The sequence below is a fragment of the Pseudopodoces humilis genome, chromosome 6, assembly GCF_049639895.1.
Source record: "Pseudopodoces humilis isolate 2021_Gansu_Grassland_sample_001 chromosome 6, ASM4963989v1, whole genome shotgun sequence".
NCBI lineage: Eukaryota > Metazoa > Chordata > Aves > Passeriformes > Paridae > Pseudopodoces > Pseudopodoces humilis.
This window is the reverse complement of record NC_142205.1, coordinates 6,701,855-6,723,312: the sequence shown is the minus strand read 5'-3', so window position 1 is coordinate 6,723,312 and position 21,458 is coordinate 6,701,855. Positions and strand designations below refer to the sequence as shown.

The 21,458-nt window shown below is 39.1% G+C and overlaps 1 protein-coding gene across 4 annotated transcripts in view; it reads left to right on the top strand.

The window, feature by feature from the left end:
• CTBP1 (C-terminal binding protein 1) overlaps positions 1-21,458 on the top strand; it is a 235,914-nt gene that overhangs the window by 64,797 nt on the left and 149,659 nt on the right. Inside the window, exon 1 of one of the 4 annotated variants that reach the window (XM_014261931.2) lies at positions 20,409-20,464. The exons of the other annotated variants lie outside the window; for them this stretch is intronic. Within the exon in view, the coding sequence (XP_014117406.1) occupies positions 20,458-20,464 (7 nt within the window). The 5' untranslated portion in view covers positions 20,409-20,457. Of the gene's footprint in view, positions 1-20,408; positions 20,465-21,458 lie in introns of those variants that run through there. 4 annotated transcript variants of the gene reach the window in all.

The window sequence follows — 21,458 nt, the reverse complement described above, 5'->3', positions numbered from 1 at the left end:
AAAGCTCTATTTTTAAATTATTTATAAGGCAGGCTTGTAACTTAGCTTAAACTTGCTTTAACTTAGTCAGGTTTATCCTTTTGCATTGATAAAATTTGACAGAAATTTTTTCTGCTAGGAGGATGGAGTTCAAAGTTTAAAAAGGTAGCTTAGCCTCATTATACAAGTCAATTATGAATGTTCAATTTAACAGGAAAGAGTTGTACTAATAATTGTGCTAATTGAGCCCAGTTGGCACATACAAGAGAACACTATTATATTTTGGAGTACTTACTTTTAATAACTTCATGCATCTCTTAAAATTCCTTTTGAGTACATGTGAGTACCCATACACAATACAGATCACTCGAAATGCAATCAAATGTTTTGTATCCAAAAATGAGCTGTATAAATTATTATATAATTATTTTTGTTTATTTGTCAACCTTGTTTAAACAGGTATTTGGGGTATTCCTGCACCTGACTCCTCAGTCTTGGAGTAGCTGTGACCTCTAGTTTGCCTCATGTTTGTGCCCATTCTGTCTTTTGTATCCCTTGTTTAGTTCTTTGGTCTGGATGCAGTTTGTATCTGTTCCCCCTCTTGTTTTCTCTTGATGCCTGAGTGTGGTAGAGTTTGTTGTTTTATCAAAGCTGGACTCTGGTTTCTGGAATTCTTTGCCTGTTTGCAACAATTCCATAGGCTAAAGACAAAAGTAAAGAATTTAAAAGCTTATCAGCACTTCTCCACAGGATCATAGAGGTATATTTTCTGTTGAAAATCTTTCTTTAATTTGGTGTTTTAGTTCAACTACATTACACCCAGCATAAAAGGAGGTTGATTTATTAGTTGCAATTAATTTAAAAGGCTGCTGAATACTCCCTGCTTCCTTCTGCAGTATGAGTGGCTTTTTTGATATTTTGGTAAGTTTTCAAATGTAGCTGAAGCATGGGACAGACCCTGACTTAGGCTGCCAGGTTTACAGATGCCAGTGTTTTTATAAGCCTTAAATTGTCTTTTGAATAAAGACTTCATAAAATAGTAGAAGCTGAGTTTTCATGATTTGTAGAAGGTCCATAAATTTATACTTAATTTAGCTGGGCTACTTTACTATCTGAAAGGTTGAATTGATATAAAGGAGTTTAGCTTGGCAAAACTGCTAGAACCTCTTATTTTAGGTAAATGTACTGAGAACTGTAAAGTTCTAGAGAAGTGATTCTATGCAGCATTCCTTGGCTGTGAAGGACAGAGCAGGGAGAGGGAGGGGAAGCTAAAATTATACCTAGGAGCACGCTCAAGATATCATCATATCCTTGACACTAGGAGTATAATCTGTGTTGTAGATTGGCAGTAATGCCTAATGATTTTGTATCCAAAACCAGATGACATTGTTCTCCCCACTGATATATGCATAATGCTTTTTTGTGGTTTCTATTAATGATGTATTTCCCTTTTAATCAATTACATCTCAATTACATTATGTCCTTTCAGTAGCATTAAAGGATTATGGGTTGAGAAAATAAAAACTAATTTGGTAAGAAAGTATAAGCTGGATAAAAGGAGTTAATTTCAAAAAAACCCACTCCAGGATTCATCCACTGATGATTCAAGAAACAAGATATGCTGACACTGTTGCCAATATTTTGTCTTTTATGACACCTAAAATACCAGGCCCTTGAACCAGTTACCTTCAAGCATTAGTTGAGTGTTCAGCTGCACCTGCTCCATCATCTTTTGTGACCTGTGGTGCTAACTTTATTGTAAAAGATGTTTTCCACAACAACAGTCAAGTTGCTAGTCAAGTACAAGGAAATGTAATATTTAATGTAATATTTAGCTGAAGTAAGCAACACTGATTTGGTTCTGTTTTACTTGCTGAAACGTTTTTTGTTTGGCCTCTGTAGAAGGTAAGAGTAAGCTTTTTCTTTCTAGGTTTATTTAAGAATAATATTGGTCATATGATGTTATCAGCAAGAAGAGAATCGGCATAGCTGCCACTAAGACAAAAAAGTATCTAGACTTGAGGTTTCAGCAGTTGTTAAGGTTATTTTAAGATGCACTCACCATTTGAAGATGTTCCATTAATGCTTGAGATTAGCATATTTTTTAAATGGCAGGAAATTTGACAGAAATATTTAGAGTATGCTGGATGGGATGTTTTCAGAACTCAGTTTCTGTGAAGCTTGGCTATAATCCTCCTCCCCAGTTTTATGTTTTTCAAATATGACAGTGTCTCTTCTAAAAACACTTGTCTGGTTGATAATAAAGTGGAAGAAAAGATTGCTTGATAAACCAGGGTGTCATTCACTGAATTTGGTGTTAGTCAGTTCAGAAGTGATATGGAAAAAATGCATTTACAGAAGTTTTATTATGATGCCTATACTTACACTGCAAAATACCATAAAAGCTTTCTGTAGCAACAGAGCATTGTGAGCTGTCAGCTGAACCAGGTCATTGGGAAACTCCTCAGCTCTCATTTTCTCTGGACATTTTATTTTCTTCTAGTTCTAAATTTCATAGTTTTTACTGTATTTCATAATAAAGGAAAAACCATTCTAACCTCATATTTTAGGGACACAGTGGTGTCCATGATATCTTAATTAAATCATAAATTGCTGACAGTGTATTGATTATTGGTCTTGTAGCTGCAGCCTGCATTGACAATGTTGGGATGTCTGTTCTGGCCTCCACCAGTCAAATAAGGGAAACAAGAATTCAAACAGCTAGTTTAGTGTAAAGATGAAAACTCTTAACAGAAGTAAGCTATGCACTCAGGATTTTTTAGGTTTGCTGATGTGATTTGAAGGTGCCTTCCTCAGATATCCAAGCTATGAGTGGCATCCTGTAAACACCTGGGAGGTTGGTGAGGGCTGTTGGGAATTGAAAACAGGTGCCTTTAGGAAGCAGTTCAGGACATGCCTGAAGTTTGTGATCTTCTCCATGGCTGTATGCGGATCCAGCTGGCAAGCAGGAGTGGGGAGCACTAACATTTCTCCTTGCAGAAGTCTTGATGAGCTGTGCTTGAGAAGTACCTGACTCAGCACTGCACTCTACGCTATTGATAGTCAGAACATCAAGTCCCTTTCTGGGAATAAGGAAGAAGACTTTAACCTACTTTAATGGAAGTGTAGCACTTAAAATATTCTCTTCAGCCCTAGGACTGAAAACAGTGTCCTACTTCCCGCACAGGAGTCCAAAACCCCTCTCCTGTTATCTTTGCAAACCTCTTTCCATTCTCAAAGTGATGATAACCAGCAGGCACCAAGAGAAACTGCTGTGTGTAGGTGTAGAAAGCATTTCTTCATACATCTGGTGAGTTATGAAGCTCTACTGCAGCATATTTTAGGTTACTGAAATTTCACAAGGGTTGAAAGAGTGAATAGGTTTGTGGACAAAAATCCAATGGGTTTGCTGAAACAATTCTGATTTGATAGAGCTCTTGAATGGCAAATTGCTGGTGGCAGGGAGAGATTTTGAAATATAAGTCTTGCCCTTTTTTAATCTTCTTCTCACTGTTCTGTTCCTGAATCTAGCAGCAGGGGAAAAAAAACCCAAAAAAACAACAAACCAAACAGTCACTATTTAGCAAGATGGATCTTTGGTCTGAACCCATAATACGCTTTTCTTGCATCCTTGGCTGTGGAAGGCTTCTGTCTTCCTTGCCTGAACTTAGTAGAACTTTGGAGAGTCCTTCAGTTCTTTGAGCCTTTCAGCCTCATTATTAGAGTCAGGAATTAGAGCCACACTGCCCACCTGTAGTGCACGGTCCATAACTCAGCACTTCAGTGTCTACAGCTTCAGGTTCCTGCTGCTGTGCATTTCTCACACTTCCCCATTAGGCCTGGCAGTGCAATAAATAATGCTTTTCACAACTTCAAATATCCATTCTATAGGTGTTGTAAAAAATAATAATTTTAGAGATCACTGTTCAGGGTTTGTTTTTGTTTTTTTTTTGTCTAGCTCAGAATGGCTGAAGTATTCAAAGAAAGAGAAGCAGGATATAAAAAAATAAAAACTCCCTGTACCTGCAGTAATGCACAACATGGGATTGATTCATGTAACACATTTGTGACCAGATCTCTACAAGTGTTGTGGTGTGTGATTAAAGATAAAGATACAGGAGATCAGAAGAAGGAGTAGCCAGCTGTGCTTAGAGACCTTGTGGCAGCAATTTCTCCCTGCAGTTGTTTCCTTATGTGTGAAAGGATGATAACACTCATCTGTCTGAGGCTTAACTCATTACTGGTTTTATAGCAAGGTGAAAACTCTATATATGGTTTAATAAAACCCTCAACAAGCTATTATAGAACAGTGTTACTTAGTGTTTAATAATTTGCCTATTCAAGCAACTGTCTGTATTAAGGAATAATTGAAACATATTTACAGAGCAAGTTTGAAAGAAAAATAATAGCATTATCAAGCTAAAAAGCTATAGCACATAATTATTATATACTTCATGATTCAGCAGCTGAGCTGTTTTTGTGCATGTAAATGATTTTTACCTAATGGATTATTGCAGCAGTTGTGAGTGAGCAGCACAGGACTCTCCGAAGGGCGTACCTTGAGGACACTGCAGCAGCAATATTTTGCTGTGTCACGAGATTTTATCATGCGTAAAGGACAGATTCCTTCATACTCGGGAGTTTTCAGATGGAAACCACAGATACATTTCTGCTGCCAGTGTACAGTAATGCAAAACGTTCTTAAAAACAAACTGGTTCTGTTAGTACAGGGGTTTTTGGTTTTTTTAAAATTTAAATATTGCCTCATTAAGTGTTTAATTTGTAACAGCAGTTATATAAAGTACATCAAGAAAATGAAGAAACTTATATCTAATTACAAGAATTTTATGAGTGGTATCTTTTATTTCTTATTTTTGAAGCAGGAGCAATAAAAATATAAGTGGAATTTAGTTTGCTGTTACAGTGCTCTATATTTGTCAAGTCCTATTACTAAACAAATAGTAAAAATACTGTGTTGATTTTATTGCTTTAGTAATACAGTTACCAGAACCACTTTACTACACTTCTCTAAGATTTCCAGCATGTTTGAGAGTGAGTACATACAACTAATTTCTCAAGTTTGGACTGCATCCAGTACATTATGGAAGTGATCTTTCTACCCAGCCAGTGATTTGGGTACTAGATAAGGCAGGTATAGTTGCACTAGGATGAGATTTACCTCCAGAAAAAGAAAAAATTAAAAATGTAATTACCAGTAAATGGCATTGAACTGGGGATCTGCCCTAGAATAAGGGCAGTGATGCAAACATTAACTAGTAGATATTAACTAACAGGAATCTACAAATAAAAGGGGGTGATGTGTCATTTCTAGAACAGTTTATTAGTCCAGGGGATGGTCTCCATTACAATTCTGTGTCTGTGCCAAGCATTCTTTAGACTCCTAAATGTGTGAAGTCTACATGATGAGTCTGTAGGCTGTGCAAATACAGCATTGTATTGACTTGTGTTTTTTTTTGAAGCACAACATCTTTCTACTGCACTGATAAAGTTGAGGGAAGAATGGAGAAATACCTGGCAAACTTTGGCATTTCTGATGGAGCCTTTAATGTCAGTCCAAGAAGTAATAGAGCTACAGAGAGATGTGAAGATGCATAGAATGAAGCTGGTAAAACTGTTTGCTTTGGCCTTCCCTCAAACATCTATGTGATAACAGGAAACTTTTTGTTGAACTTGAGAGACAAATAAGTTAAAAGAAACATTCCTACTTAAAGGAACCTCGGCCCCAGCCAAAGTGCAACTTTCTGGTTTATTGAAATGTAATTTCTCAGGTTGTTGAAACATAACACCAATACAAAATTTTGGGGTTTGTCAAGATGCTGTTTGATGTCTGTATTACCACAACCATGTTACTGTTTTCACTTCCCTTGGCAGTGGCTGTTTCAGGGAGGAGGCAGTAGCTGAGCACCCTTGGACACAGTACCTTTTGGCTATGACCACAGAAGAAGATTTAACAAATTCTGTGCAGATGTGCTTTATAAACTTTCTGTTTCTGGCCTGAATTCAGAGTTCTGTCCCTGGGTTTTGCAGCAATGTGATGAGCCACAGTTAACCCAGCGAGACCATGAGTGGAAGAAGAAAGGTCATCTATAAACTGTCTAAGGTTTTACTTAAGATGACATGACCTGGAAGTTTCTATCATTTCTTGTCAAATGTAAAGGAACTTGTACTTTGGATACCGTATCTCCTTTAGGTTCTTCAGATGGTAGGAAGGATCTGAGCCTGAAAAGGACTCAGATCAACTTCCTTGGATCTGAGGGTTAGATGAGAGAGCAGTTATTCTTGAAAGCTACCCTGTTGGCTGTGTTTCTGTATCTTTACAATAGAAGTCACTCATTCCTGATGAGAGAGCATTTAGAAGCTGAAAAGTATCATAGGCTGTCCACTGTGCTGTATTTTTAATATTGAGGACATCAGTTTCTGGAGCTCTGAAGGCAACACTCCTTAAAAGCTGTGCTTGTGTTTACGTTTCAGAGGGGGGCAAAGAAAAATGTGTTGTGTGTTTATGCCTGTACTGAAGTTGTACAGTCCTGTTGATCTCTATATCCACACTGAAAACACCTTTTCAAAATTTGGTGTTGAAGCTGAATTGCTTTATATTTTAATTTAAATCCCTGTATGTTGTGATGGTAGATCCTTCAATTATTTTGTACGTTAATTTTCACTTGGAGCTCAGTCTCTTGTCTGGGGGGTACAATTGCATGTTTCAGTTATGGTTTATATGCCCATACCTTCCTCAATAGGATGTCTCCAAGAATGTCCTCTCCTAGAATGTCTCAAATTCTGAAATACTTTCCCTGTGTAGTCAACATAAAGCCATCCTTGTGTGTCTGCCTACCCCGTTCCCTTTAAAGTAAGTTGTGTATCAGATACTTTTTGTTTCCATTTAAGTCTGATATTTTGGTGCCCTTTCTTCCTCTGTGTATCAGAATCCACTTGCATCATCTCAGCTGATTTTACCAACATCCTCATTACTTATGCTCCTTCACACACTAAATTAGCATTGAATTATGTGTTGCATGAATTTACTTGACAGATAAAGGAAGAACATTTCTTGTGTCTTGAATGAGGAAATGAGTACAGTTAAAACATTGTGAAGGCTGGCCATCTGCAAAGAGGGACAGTGTCTGTTTTCTGTGAGAAAGTGAAAAACAATGCAGTGTGCATTGCCCTGTCAGAGCACTTGCATCCTTTATACAAAGCACAAAAGAAGGGATCCCAAGTATTCCTCAGTTTTTCAGACAGAGGCTTCATTATATTAAACTGGCATAAATGAAAAAAAAAAAAAAAAATTGAAAATTGCATATTTGAAGGTACATGTGAGCAAATGTACAGAAACAATTCTTTGCTGATTCAGCTTCTACTTAGGTCCTTATCTCAGAATCCAGAGCTGCATTCCCCTGGTCATTATTTCTTCCGTGTGTGCATCATATTTTATACACATTTTCATCTGTGTGCATCAATGAGGCAGAATGCCTGCTCTGAGTAAGCACTTTGGATTCCATCTCCAAACTCTGCTTTAATCAATATTGTTTGCAGTGACAGAGTGCTATGTAGAGGCTCCTTTTCTTGTCTAACCTCAGACGGGAAATACAACAGATGGGTTTCACCGGGTGTTTTTGGCAAGGAATAGCATGAAAATAGAAATAAACCTTATTACATATGTGCTTCTCAGCACGATACTTGTAATCTGCAATAAATATCACTAAAAAAGTGCAAACTTATTGCCAGTTAACCATTAATCAGGGGAAAAATTTTAATAGAATGAGCTTGAGAGCAAATGCATCTTAACCTTTACATTAAAAACTGGTGGTAGGGTGTTTTTTCTTGTGGTCTCAGATGAGATGACAAGATGTGTCTCAGTGTGCTGTCATGAGCTGAAAGAAGATGCAGCTACGTGTTTTTCCAGAAACAGCAAATCCATTGTTGTGTGAGCAATATTAAAAATATGTGAAATATAACAGACTAAAGGAAGGAATATAATTAGAAGACAGTTTTGTTTGCAACAGTACATATTTCCACAAACGACCAATTAAGTCACCTGAATTCTACCATTATGTGAAAATCACCTAGGTTCGGTAGATGCTCAGTGTTTTCAAGAAAACTGTAGCAAGTTTTCTGAGCTCTAGATGATCCAACTGTTATCAAGACATTTGAGATGATAAAGTGGTTAAATCTGTAAAATGCTTCGAGCTGGAATGGAGATGGTAGAGGTTGTCTGTGGTTGCCTGTGTGGGTTGAGAGCCTTGAATACCTTGATATCTGAGCCATGCATCCTGTCCCAGTTCCAGTGATGCAGCTGCCCTGGAGGCTTTTTGGAGGTTATAGATGAGCATGTGTGTTTATCTAGGACTACCAGCAAGATTTAATTTTAATAATGATTCATCCAGCCTCTTGTGCAGCTCAGCTCTTAGACTAGGTTCTGTGTGTTAGTACACCAAGTTATTTATTTTTTAAAAAATCCTATCAACTAGGATAAGTAAAAGCTTAAAAATATTTTTAAATTTAGAGATTAATGGTTGCTTGAGTTCTTTGGATAAGGCTATATTTCTGACTCTCTCTGAAATGCTGTGTTCTGTAGGATAATGCACTCTTGTTCTTTCTACTGAGGACAGTATTTTCCTAACAGTGATTTCTTCCTCATGTTCTTCAAATGTCTTCTTCAAGATGTTAATCCCAGGGCCACCTATAGGATGTCATGAAACCTTTCAGGTTTTTCCATTATAGAGCAATTATATTAATTTTTGGTGATGATCCTCGTCATTCTATATTCCCCAATGGCTGATGCAACCTTCTCTGACCCACCAGGGACTCATCAGCCATGTCAACTGCGCCCTGAAAAAACAAAATGTTCTCTTTAACTGGAGACCCTGAAGGAAAAATTAATGTCATCTGTTCATCCTTCCCATTCAGTGTTTCCATCATTTCATGATGTCATTTCTGTGCTTCTACTAAAAACAGTGAAAAACCAGTCAAGATTCAACTGCAGCAATTCGTGTAAGCCCAGAGCAAATTAAACTTCTTTCTGTCAGTGTGCTCAGCTGTGGGTTTTATACACATATGCAACACCTTCAATTATATATTTTGATGCTGGTTAGTTGAGTAATATCAAAAGAAATATATCTGTTCAAATCCAGAGTAAATCAATAAAAGTGTAGCAGTGTAAGAAAACAGAATGAAAAAAAAGAGTTTTCTGCCCATGTGGGACTTCACAGCCGTCAGTAACTCAGGCTTCTGGGTTTCCTGAGTTCAGAAACCTAAAAGCATTTGAGACTAAGTTGGCTTCCAGAGGCCACATTTCATTTACATTCTCTCCCTCATCTCCCATCATGTCTGAGGTGTGAGGTTCCTTACAGACACACCTTGCTGTTCTTGCACAGGCTTCCATGACCAGGACAGAGGAGAACTTAAAATAGCATCAATTAATTTAATGCAATCTCTCTTTGCTTTGACTTTTCCAATTCAGCAGTAGTGTTTTGTGTAAGTAATAGGCAATGTGGGGATGTTTCTACCCTTTAGCTTTAGTAAGAGCAGAAAATACTTTGTAAATGTGTTGGGTTTTTTTTTGTTCATCAGTAAGTTTCTTCACATTACTCTGTTGACAGTCCCTTGAAGACAATGTTTTGGCATGGCTAGATCACAGTGAGCCATAGCAAGTTGGTTTGCATATTTTATTGAGACCACAGATATTATCTTTAACACAGGCTCTGTATTCTTAGTCTCCTTTTCTGACATACAATTCTCTCCCCTCTCTTTCTTCTTCTTTAAGAGCTTCAACTGTACAAAAGAAAATTTTAAGCAGATATTTTCAGTGTAACAATATCTAATTAATAAAAAATTGCAAATTAGAATATTAAACCTCAAATATTTTCATGTAACATTCCTATTGCCTCATGCTGTGACTTTCTGTTCTTGTTCCACCATCCCTTTTGGTCGACTCTTCAAATACGGAAAATCTACTCCTCTGTTTCGCCCTAAAATCCCATTTCTCAACAATGTTACATGCTCTAGTGAGCCATTTAATGTAGACCTCAGTTGTTTTTGTTTACTGATGCTGTAAATTCTAGGTGTTTCACTCTTCCTCACCCTAAAAGCCCAGTGGACCAAAAGGACAGTTTGGTCTTTTCAGATACAGTCGCTTCCTCTAGAATGAGTTTACCCTTTTGGTGATGGGATTTCCTCTTGTGGGGGTGGGGGAAATGTCAGATTAAAAATATACTGCACTCAGCAGAGGGAGTAACTGAACAATTTTAAAATGAGAACTTGGCTAAACCTGGTTTGAGGAAAATGAGGGGGCTAGCTTAACTTCTGACATTTTTAGTATCCCTTGATTTATCTGTAGCTGTATAAGCAAATGACAGGTCTTAAATATTGGGATATAGATTTTTTTTTCTTTCCTCATTGCACCCATTTTGTCTTTTTAAAAAAGAAAAGACTTAAGTCCAGTCTTTCTAGACACAATTATTTAGACATAATACTCATAATACTTCATAATGGAAATAAAAATCCATATTTTGTATATTGATGGTATTCTGTCATCACTGACAGCAATGCTGTTATTTATGGATATTTGAAGTATTTATAGTAGGAAGTGTATTAGTCCTGGATTTAAGAGAATGGATAAGGTACTTATCAAGGCACTGTGGATGTCAGTTTGGGAAGACTTTGGTACTATATGATGCTCTGCAAAGATTTTTTAAAATAATTGTATGCCTTTCAATTATTAATTTTTATTCTTACATAATCATCCCTGTCATTAATCAATTCTTTACCTTTTTAATTTTGTGCATATCTTAGTGTTAAATATGATTATTTTTTTTTATGACTCCTCCTTTCTTATTCTGTCATATCCAAGACTTTATATGATTAGATGACTGTTTAAATGGCTGTGTAGGGCAAGTACACAGGATAAAACTGTATATTTGGTGAAGTTTATATATTTGGAGAAAAGTTATGTGGACCTTCTCATGGGATTAAAATTTTCTTCCTAGATTCTTCACTGCTGCAAAATAGGAAACAATACTTCCTAGTGCTACCCAGAAAAATCTGGGTGCCTCAGTCATGACAATGCTACAAAATGAAGAAATATTGTTGAAAATATTTGTTTGCTCTGTTACTTTGGCTTCAAGTGTTTGGGTTATTGAAGGTATGAGGATATTTGCTGAGTTGGTGTAGGGAATTTCTACTTCAAACAAGATGAAACTAGTTTCTCCTTGAATGGCTGTAGCTTTTCACCCATTTTTAAGTGCTGTCCATGCCAAGGACTGCTGCAGGGAACTTTGCTACCTTGTTAAATTACTCACAGTTTTTCCTTTTCTAAACTGCATTGAGTTTTTATTCTGTGATTAAATAAAAAGTAGTTTTGTTCAAGTAATCTAAGCATTATTAGTGACTCAAAAGTGTTACAAGTATGCAATGGAAGCTGTTCTTCCTCATCTGTCAATTCTATGTTCACTTGGGGGATGGAGAGATGGGTGTCTGGAGCAGGGATTTGCAGCCCAGATTAAGTTGCAACACTTGTATTTTTCCATTATGTATTATTCAATGCATTTTAGCAAAGAACTGAAATAGGATGTGTCAGGGTATCGTAGAGTTCAGCCTTCACTACAGGATCAGTTGCTGCTTTTCTGGAGAATTACAGAGCTTTTTTTCTTCACAGAAAGAAGCCTCAAGTATTGGCAAATATCTGGTTTGAGGCCTTAGTATTGCCAGTACTTCTAAAAATGGTTAAGCCTTTTTTTGTTTTTTTGTTTTTTTGGTTTTTTTGTTTGTTTGTTTGTTTTTTTGTTGACAGAACCATTTTTTGAGCTTCTGAAGGGTATTAAACCGTTCAAAAAAGACATATAGGAAAAGACAAATATAAAAGTAAATGTTAAGCCGTTGTTTCTGATTTAACCCTCAAAACTGCTCAATTCTTGCTCCTGTTGCAAGAGGGGCTGCAAGAAGAAGTCTCATTCTAAAGAGAATATGGGCACAAAATGCAATGAATGATGTTAGTTTGTGTATATTTTACCTAGTTTTCTACCTTCACTTAGTGGGTTGTTGTCTGTATTTCAGACAGCTTTGAAAACAAACATACTCCTTTCAGTGAAAAATAGGTTTATATCATCCAAATTGAACAGTATTGTCATTCCACGTAGGCTTAATATGTTCTGTTCATCTGTGATCCAAAGAATTTATGAAGGGATAGAGAAGTAAGGAAAAAGTCCATTTTCTTTTCTTAAAGGGGTAATTAATAAGTATGTGTAAAACCTCCAAAAACCTTCTTCATGCACGCAGAGCTGTGATGAGAAGGTGGGCAAGGGAACTGAGGTATGTTGGCCTCTTTGTGAGAAGGTAGGGAAGTTTGGGAGCATTTTCAATTGAGGTGCTCATGCTTAAGGTAATTTAGGTTTTTTAATCAACTGGTAGTTTCTTTCTAGGTCAAAACAAGAGCTGAAACCTAACCAAAGTCAGCTCTGCAGTCAGTTTATTATGGGATTAAATAGATCTGAAATGTTATCTTAAGAGTATTATTAACTGTTAATTGGCATTTAATTCCAGTTAGTTTTAATATAAACACTTTTCTGTTAGGAGTTTGTTTTGCAAAACAAAGAGAAAAGCATATTTGTGTACACACACAGAGGCAGGTTCAGTGATGTCTGATCTCACACAGCATCAAGGGGAAACAGCTGTGATTTAATGAGCACGAGGCTGAATGAAGTTCATGACTAGGACTGCCTTATTGATGTTCTTGGAAGGGTTTGAGAAAACTTCTCTCCCTGCACGAGGCTTCAGAGTTTAACCGCTGAGGGAGGTGGTGCCAGGAGCAGGGTTGTGTCTGCAGAACTCCAGAGCTGGGTCGTTCAGTTCTGTGTAATTGCATAATTAAAACGCGGCGTTTCGTGTGGCACACCTCACTCAGCAGAGAGGGAGAGAGAGAGATCCTCAGCTTCCTGGCACCTCTGCAGAAATCCCACCCTTTTGGCCAGAGGTCTGTATCCCCGCTGAAGCCAAGGAGGATCCCTTTGGAAGAGGGATTTGGGTTCAGTGCCTCCAGGGTAGTCCTGGACTGCTCTAAGATACCGAGTGATTTAACAATACTGTTTGATTGTTCTGGGGATAGGGAAGACAGGTACAGACAAAGATTCTGGGTTGATGCCTTGGTATTGGCAGCGCTTCTGAAAATGGTTAAACCTGCGTAAGCAGTAGTAGTTTTTGGCAGGACCGTTTCTTTCAGAGGTTCTGAGGACTCTGGTGTGCCAAAGGCAGCCGTGTGGTGTGCAGGGCAGCTCCTTTCACCTCTCTGTAGGAGACTTCACCCTTCATTTCTAAACCACCACAGTGTTTCAAAATCCAGACATTATCTGTTGTTAAAAAAAAAAGCTTCAGCACAGCCCTCAGCACTTGTGTGTTTTATGGAATACTGTGGAGCTTATTGTGAATTAATTCAAGAGTCATAAAAATTAGTATTTACTGCTGCTAAGAATTATAGGCTTCTACCTTATGAGCTACCAGGAGTGAAGAAACAAGCTGAGGTTTGGGTTTTGGCGGCCTCTTGAAGGTCAGTGAGACCTTGGTTGTTGGAGTAAAGCATCCACCAAGCCCGAGCGTGACTCCAACCACAGAAGGCGATCCCTCAGTACATGCCCAGCGTTGTCCAAGATCTGGAGCCAGGACACGTCACTCAGGACCATCTGCTGAATAATGATGTGGCAGAGTCCACAGGCAGCCCTTGTGTAAACAACTGGAGGCACAGCTTCATTCTGTGTGTCTTAACTCTCAGCAGAACGATGGATAGAATGAGAATGGAGTGGTTGCTGCTGGAAAACTGGGCTAAAGAACTATTTCTTCCCGCAGAAATTCATCAGCAGGTGTTATTCAGAAGGAAAGAATTTTTTTCTAAAAGGCATGGTGTTGCAGGAGAGTTTACCAGAGGAGTATTGAGCTTGGCTTGCTTCACATGGATTGTCTGGCATGAGCAGAGGGGCTGTGCTAATGGCTAAATTGGAAGGCATCCTAAATATAACAAGGAATCAGGATATGATATAGAAATAACAGAGATTACGTTGTACGCTGGGCTAATAGAAGTAGAATCAAATTCAAAATATAAAATCAAAGGTCATCTCTTGTAAGTGAGTAATAGCAGAGTTTTGTAAAATAGAAACTTGCAACAAGATTCTCATTATAGATAAATAGTACTTGGATGATCGTGGGATTTGCTTTAGCAGCCCCTGTGATATGCATAAAAACAAGTGAACAGAATAATCTGCTCTATCAGTATGAGTTCATCATTTCTGAACAGTTTAATGAGTAAGGTGAAGAGGCTGTCATCTCAGAGACACATGAGGAATATATTCATCTTTAGATACTGTGTGGAGCAAGAGGAAAAAAACTGAAAGCCAGTGGCTGCAGAGGAAAAAAAATGGTACAAACAGCTGCTGAATCAATGGAGGTTGAATTCTGGAAAAGGATTCCTGATGAGCAGAGCCCCCAAAGTCCACCACAGCTTTCCAAGGAGAGTGGTGGCAACAAAAAACCCCAAAACAAGACAGGGAATTTCTTAATATGGAAATCTAAGTTCATGAAAGTATTTATTTTATATCACTCCTATAACATCCCAAGGGAAATCTCAGACCTGTGCTCCTAAGAAATGTATTATGCCTCTAGTGCTCATAATGCTCTATTCAAACAATTTAATTTATCTGGGCAAAGTGTGGATGTTAAAACTATACTTGGGACAACCAGCTCTGGAAGTAAAAGCCTGTTGGGATAAATGTTGTGATACAATTACCTTGATATGTAGGCTTAACGTGTAATAATAAGAGAAGAACATATTAAGTAATGTATAAAATATGTCACCACAAAAACAATGTCCAGATATCCTTCAGAAGGAGCTCAAAAGTTCCAAAACAATGCTCCAGGGAAGAAAATCAAGGAGAAAGTAGATTAGCTACAGAAACTCATTTCTGGATGTTTTTCTTAATAGTTGCCAATTTGAGAAAGCTCATGGATTCTTAAAAGCCAATTTTAGATTTTAATGCAGTATCAACTGTTTTCTTAAATTCCTTATGGTCTCAAAATTGCACCCATGAAACATCAGCTATGTTTACCAAAATATTTTCAAATTTAGATGAGGGTTGCAACACAGGGAGATAGTTCAAAGAAAGAAGTGTGTATCTAGTGTTGACAGTTTTGCAAAATGATGTGAATATGCATTCAGAATTTTCACTGTAACTGAAAAAAATAGATTTTTACTCTTCCAAAAAAACCACAAAAAACAACCCCACCCCAAACCCCAACCCTATCATTATAACACATTTTGACTTTAAAAATAGCGTTTGTTCTTGTGCTTTAAAACAGAAAGTATCAAGGCTTTTTAGTGGAGCAATTTATTCTATCACCATTGAAAACAAATGTGGAGAAAAAAAACTCTATTGGGTTCTGATCTTTTTTTTTAAGTTTCTCTGCAAAGAATAGATCCTACAAATCTGGGACTTCTAATGCCCTACAAGAGTGCAAAGAAAAGAAAGGCTTAACCAAGAAAATAATAACCAGAGTTCATTGTTTTGTGATGGTAACTGCATAATAAATGTTGTAGATTTGACAGTTTAATAGGTGAGTGAAAGAAATGCTCAGATGACTGAGAACACAGAGATTGCCTGGCCCCCAACCAAGACCTGCCCGTGGTGCTGCTTCCTGTGTGCCCTCCCTGCCCTCACCCAGCTGGGGCTGCTTTGGGCATGGCTGAAGGTGAAGCCACGAGACCCCAGCTGGAGTTACTGAGTCCTGCTCTGGGGCCTCAAAATAAGAAGTTTGTGCATCTGTTGGAGCAAATCCAGAGGAGGCCATGAAGATGCTCAGAGGGCTGGAGCACCTCTGCTATGGAGACAGCTGAGAGGGCATCTTCCAGAACCTAAAGGGAGTGAGTGACATGAGACATGCAGAGGGGCTTTTGACAAGGGCATGGAGAGACAGGACAAGAGGGAATGGCTTCAGACTGGCAGAGGGCAGGGTTAGGTGAGATATAAGAAAGAAATTCTTCCCTGTGACAGTGGTGAGGCCCTGGCACAGATTGACCAGAGAAGCTGTGGCTGCCCCATCCCTGGAAATCTTCAAGTCCAGGTTGGATGGGGACAGGAGCAGCCCGGTCAAGTGGAAGGTGCCCCTGCTCACAGCAGAAGGTTGGAGCTGGATGATCTTTAAGATCTCTCCCAACCCAAACCATTCTGTGATAACTGGATGTACAGACAGGATAAATGCAGCTGTCTTGAGGGCAGCACTTCACAGCATGATAGAGATTTATCAGAAATGTTTGTACTTTTGGAGAGACAGTGGTCTGTCAAGGCCTCTGACAATGTGGGAGGTGCTTGCTTGGAGTCAGACTGGTAGTGCAGAAGTAGACAAATTTTAACTTGCTTTTAATTGAGTAACTTAAGATATTCAATAATTCCAGTTTCCAAGAAAAGAATGATGCAATTTAGTCTTGAAGTGCTTAATGAAATGATTATTGAACTGGGTCAGGCCATAAAGTGCCCTCTAGCCCAAGGTCCAGTATGAAACAGAAAGCAAAAGCAGGCCAACAATGCATGGTATTTCTAATACTTCCAGCCTTTAGCTATTTCCAGAGTATGGACTTCTGACCTGACACAGCTTCTGTGTTGCCTTCAGTGATACATAGATCTATACACAGATACATACAGATATATTTATTTTTTTCCCTCCTAGAAGTGAGGCTGGTAGCTCCTTTGACTCCTGTGGACTTAGGTCCCTGCACTCATCTGGGAAGAAGGAAGGTATAGAAGAAAATGTACCAGGACTGAGTGACTGGAACCAGATGAAAAAGTAATAATGGGCATTGTTGGCCACTGGAATGGCTCACAGATGTTTAGCACAGAGATGTTGTCATTGGGTGATGAGATAAAGACGCCCTGGTATATTTGATTATAATACTTAACATAGCACATTTTAGAGCAGATTAGATATACATATCTGCATGTATGCAGTCTTAATATCAGGGATAAATTTGCGTAATTATAGCTCATAATTTGTCTCGTTGCAGCTATTTTTGAAAGTTAAATAATTGCTGATAGAAGGGAGTGGTAATTTATGGCAAGAGAAAATGCTCTCGCCTCATCTTATGTGGAGGGTGGTGGGTGTAATTCTGAAGCTGGTCCTGTTTGCTGCTTCTCTAAAATATGCACTGCTGCTATCTGTAGGCACGTTTTGGGGACTGAAAAGATTCACAGCAGTGTGGGTATTTTCTTAGTAAATGAAGTGATCACCATGCAGAACGCTTGTAAAATATTTAGATAAATGGTTGTCTGTAAGTGGGGATATGTATGTATGTTTTCTAAATAAAGATACTTAGTTTTGAAAGAAAATAACATAATAAATTTCTGGTTGCTAATAATATGCCAGAGAATAGATTTTTTCATTTTTTTTTTAATGATCTATGTTGCCACAGCTAGGGAAGGCAGCAGCTTATTTAAGTAGTAAGCTGTTTTTTAAGGAACCATGTCTGTTTATTAACTTAACAATGTTCAACAAATGATTAGATTGAATTGTGGATATTGCCTTTGAGAAGATGAATGTCATGAGAAGGAGCTGATGGGATTATAACTTCGAATATGTTCCTGTTTATGTGTTTAATGTACTATTAAATGTCATTTGTTTAAGAAAGAATTAAGTTAATAATGAATCTAGTATAAAACAAATATTGTTTTTGTATCACTTAGGCTGTATTTGATTTTCGTTTCATGACAGCAGTTCAGAATTAAGATTCCATTATTTATTAGCTAGAAAAAAGGATGACAAACAGCACATATCATGTGTTTAGCTAGGAAATCTGTGGAAGTTGAGGAAGTGGCTAAACATTATGGACATAAAATACTCAAAAGTATGAAAGCCTGCTTCCAGGAAATGCTGGGTATTTTGCTATAAAATAAATATTTGGAAGATCTGACAAGACCTCAATCATGTGAAGATACCCTGAAAGCACCATGTTATCTGGCATTGTAGAGGATTAAGACTAATTTAGGACAGCCTTCTAATGCAGTTGGTATGGCGTAGTTAGCCTGGAGAGACCAAATATTAAGCAGTTTCAGGAACTAATAATTGTAAACTTTAATAAACGTGATACCATTATTTTAAATTCTTCATTTCGGACATGATTCAGAGCTGTGCAGGAATAACCCAACACAGACAGTGGACACTGAGGAGGTGCCTAAGTGTGTTCTTCCCAGTAGGGAAGCCTTTGCCATAAGAGATGCTCCATCTTCCTCCCTGAGAAAGGAAGAACTTCTTCAACTCCTTTCCAGGAGGCTGGGATACCTCTTCTCACTGCATTCCTCAGTAGGGATGAAGATCCGTAATATTCATGAATATCCATGGGAAAACACTTTCCCATGTGTAAAGAATAAGACCTTCAAATTCAGTGGGATATATTGTGTTCCTAAGTTCATGCAAGCTCTCTAAACTTAAGAGTTATTCAGCAGGCACAAAATTATGACCAGCAGGGTCAGTCTATCAGGTTAAGACACTTGCTCTGAGTACTTAAGAGTATTTCAGTACACTTGCTGTCATCCTAAATGTGCTAAAAATCTTTGCATACTCCAGCAATAACTGCTGAAGTCTGACTAGATAAGGAATTAATTTGGTGTAAATATTTCCCTATGTAGGTAATCTGGTTTTATTACTTTTAACACCAAAATCAGCATCATATTTGAAGGAGTAAATTACAAAACAAGGAGAAGTTTAGAAAGTAATTATTGCAGATATGGTAGTGAATTCCCTAGCCACCACTTCACTCTGGGGTTTGGTTGTTTTGTTGTTTGTTTGTTTGTTGTTTTTTTTTGGTTACTTTCGGTTGTGCTTTATAAAACATGTTTACAGGCTATGTCAGCAATGTTCTTCCTCAGTTGCTGTTGCAAAGACTATTCTCGTAGTTTATCACAAAATGCCAGATTTGCTCAGCATGTAATTTAATCTTATGCTTGGAAGCACCCACATTACTTGGTTATCATGAAATGATTCTTTAATAAAAATGTATGCTTTGTGATCTATATTTTATTAATTTGGTGAGTCAGTTTATCGATTGTTGCAGATGCCATGAATGTATAATTTGTCACAGTTATTGGTTGCCTGTCAGCACTTCGTAGCGTCACAATGTTCTTGGCTCTCAGGGCACCTTAGGAAAAAACCTCTCTTGATCTGCAAAAGAAAAGCTTTCTCCTGTAAATTATCAAGACTTGGGTTGATATCGGGTTTATCACTTCACAGCGTGTATTATCCTGTATTAGCCAAACTCTGGGAATATATTCATAACGTGGTCTGCTCAGGCAAGGGCTTTGAGCAAATACAATTTAGTGATTTTAAATGCTGGGGGTGAGATCAGAAAGAGCACAACATCAGAAATAGAAGGCACAGGCGTTGTCACTGTTTGAGTTCGCTCTGAACTTAGAAATTATTAGAGTCACCAGAACGGAAAAACAGAAGAAAATTCTGAGGCATTTTTATCTCCCTCTTCTACAGTAGTTAGTTTCCTGCTGTAATATAAAGCAATCATGAGTTCTGTTGATTGAAAAGTTTATTTTCAAGAATGAATGTTAATGAATTTGAATTTTTTAAAACAGCCTGTTGATTCCATATATTTTAGCAAAGCAAATTATAGCCACAATTGTTTGACTTGAATAGGAAACTTTGCTAAGAATTTCGCAGCGGTGATACAGATTAAGCAGCTTTGCATGCTGGAGTGGAGCTGTGTGGTTGAAACATCTGCTGGTTTCGTTTTGTTATTTTTGAAGGCTGGTTCTGCATCCTGGGAGCTTTTTGAAGGCATGCACAGAGCCTGTGTGCCATGCCAAAACCAGGGGCTGAGCTCAGATTTTGGCTGGAGCAGTTATAGTGGTTTATATCCCCTCATCTTTTTGGATTCTCGAAAATATTACTCGCTGGTGCTTCCCAGAAAACCGTCGTGATTTAGGCAAGGGCATCCTTCCACATAAAACAGAACGAGTTCCTGGGGTGTTCCCCAAGTTTTTGGTCTCTATAATTAATGTACAGTGGGGGGACTACATAGAAAATCCGGGAAAAGGCCCTGCCCTAATCAAGAAGGGCAGAGGGAAGTTAAAAGGGGGGAGCGAGAGAAAGGGAGAGAACAGAAAGAAGAAAAAAACAAGTAAGAAAAAGGGTGGGGAAAAAGAAGGCGGGGTGGGGAAGGAAAATATAGAGGAAAAAGGGAGGAAAAGAATTAATCGCGGGGGGCGGGCGAGGAGCGGGCAGAGGCGCTCCCCGCCCCCGCCGCTCCCGGCCGCCGCCGCCTAATGAGCTGCGCTCTGATTGGCTGGACGCCGGCGGTGGGCGCCCGCCATTGGCTGCGGGCGCGGCGCTCTCCGCCCCCATTGGTCCGCCCGCCTGCCCCGTATTTTCAGCAGCGGCGGCGGCGGTGGCGGCGGATTCCGGTGTGGAGCCGGCGGCGGGATGCAAGGTGGGCGTGTGGGCGGATGGATGGAGGGCGGGATGGGGAGATGGATGAACGGATGGATGCTCTGTACCCGGCGCGCTGCCCCGTCCCTGCGCACCGTCCTGAGCCACGATGGTTGATATTTATTTATTTATTTATTTTAATAATTATTTTTGCACCGCACCCCCGGGCGGCCGCTGGGCGGGGGCTGCGCCAGCGCAGCGCCGGGGGCAGCGCCGGTCGCATCCTGCCCGCGGCTCGGGGGATGCGGCTCTTTGTGCCGGGGGCAGCGGGAGTTTTCCCGGGCAGCGCCGCCGGGAGGGCGAGGGCATGGATCCCGGGTTGGTTGCGGTATTCCCGGCGCCGGGGGTGCCCCGGGAGCGCCGCGGGTGCCGGGTCCCCGCCGCCCGTCCCGGCGCTGCGCTGCCGTGAACTTGGCGAGCGCGGAGTTGGCGCCGCGGCTGTCTCCGGTTGGGAAATCGAGGTTTGCGTGTGCTGAATTGCGGAAAGTAGACGGGAATCGGCTGGGGGGGTGTTGTTAGATCCCGGAGGAAAAGCCGGGATTCTTACCATAAGTTATTTATGTGGATTTGCCAGATACTAAATACCTCCCCTTCGGTTAATTGGAAATCGATGTGGTTAGGTGCGGTTATCTGAACATACTTTGGCATGAGTTTTAAATAACAAATATGAAGTTAAATACCCTCTATTTTTTTCTTTCCTTGTAAATCTGTTAGACGTTTCATGGACAAATAGCACTGTTATTTTGAAACATATCTTCTTTTTCATGAGGTGTTTAACAATTAACTGTATTTATTATATTTCTTCTGCATATTTAACATCTTGTGACAACCACATCCACGTTTTCAAGTTCTGAGTTTCCTGGTGGTTTTCATGGCAAAAGTTATTTCTGATGACGATACGTTTTCAGACAGAGAAATCTGTCAGATTTTGCAACTTTTTTCTCTGTGGCATTTTTCTCTGCATAAGGCTGCAGTTAGGACTGGGTTCTGTGCTT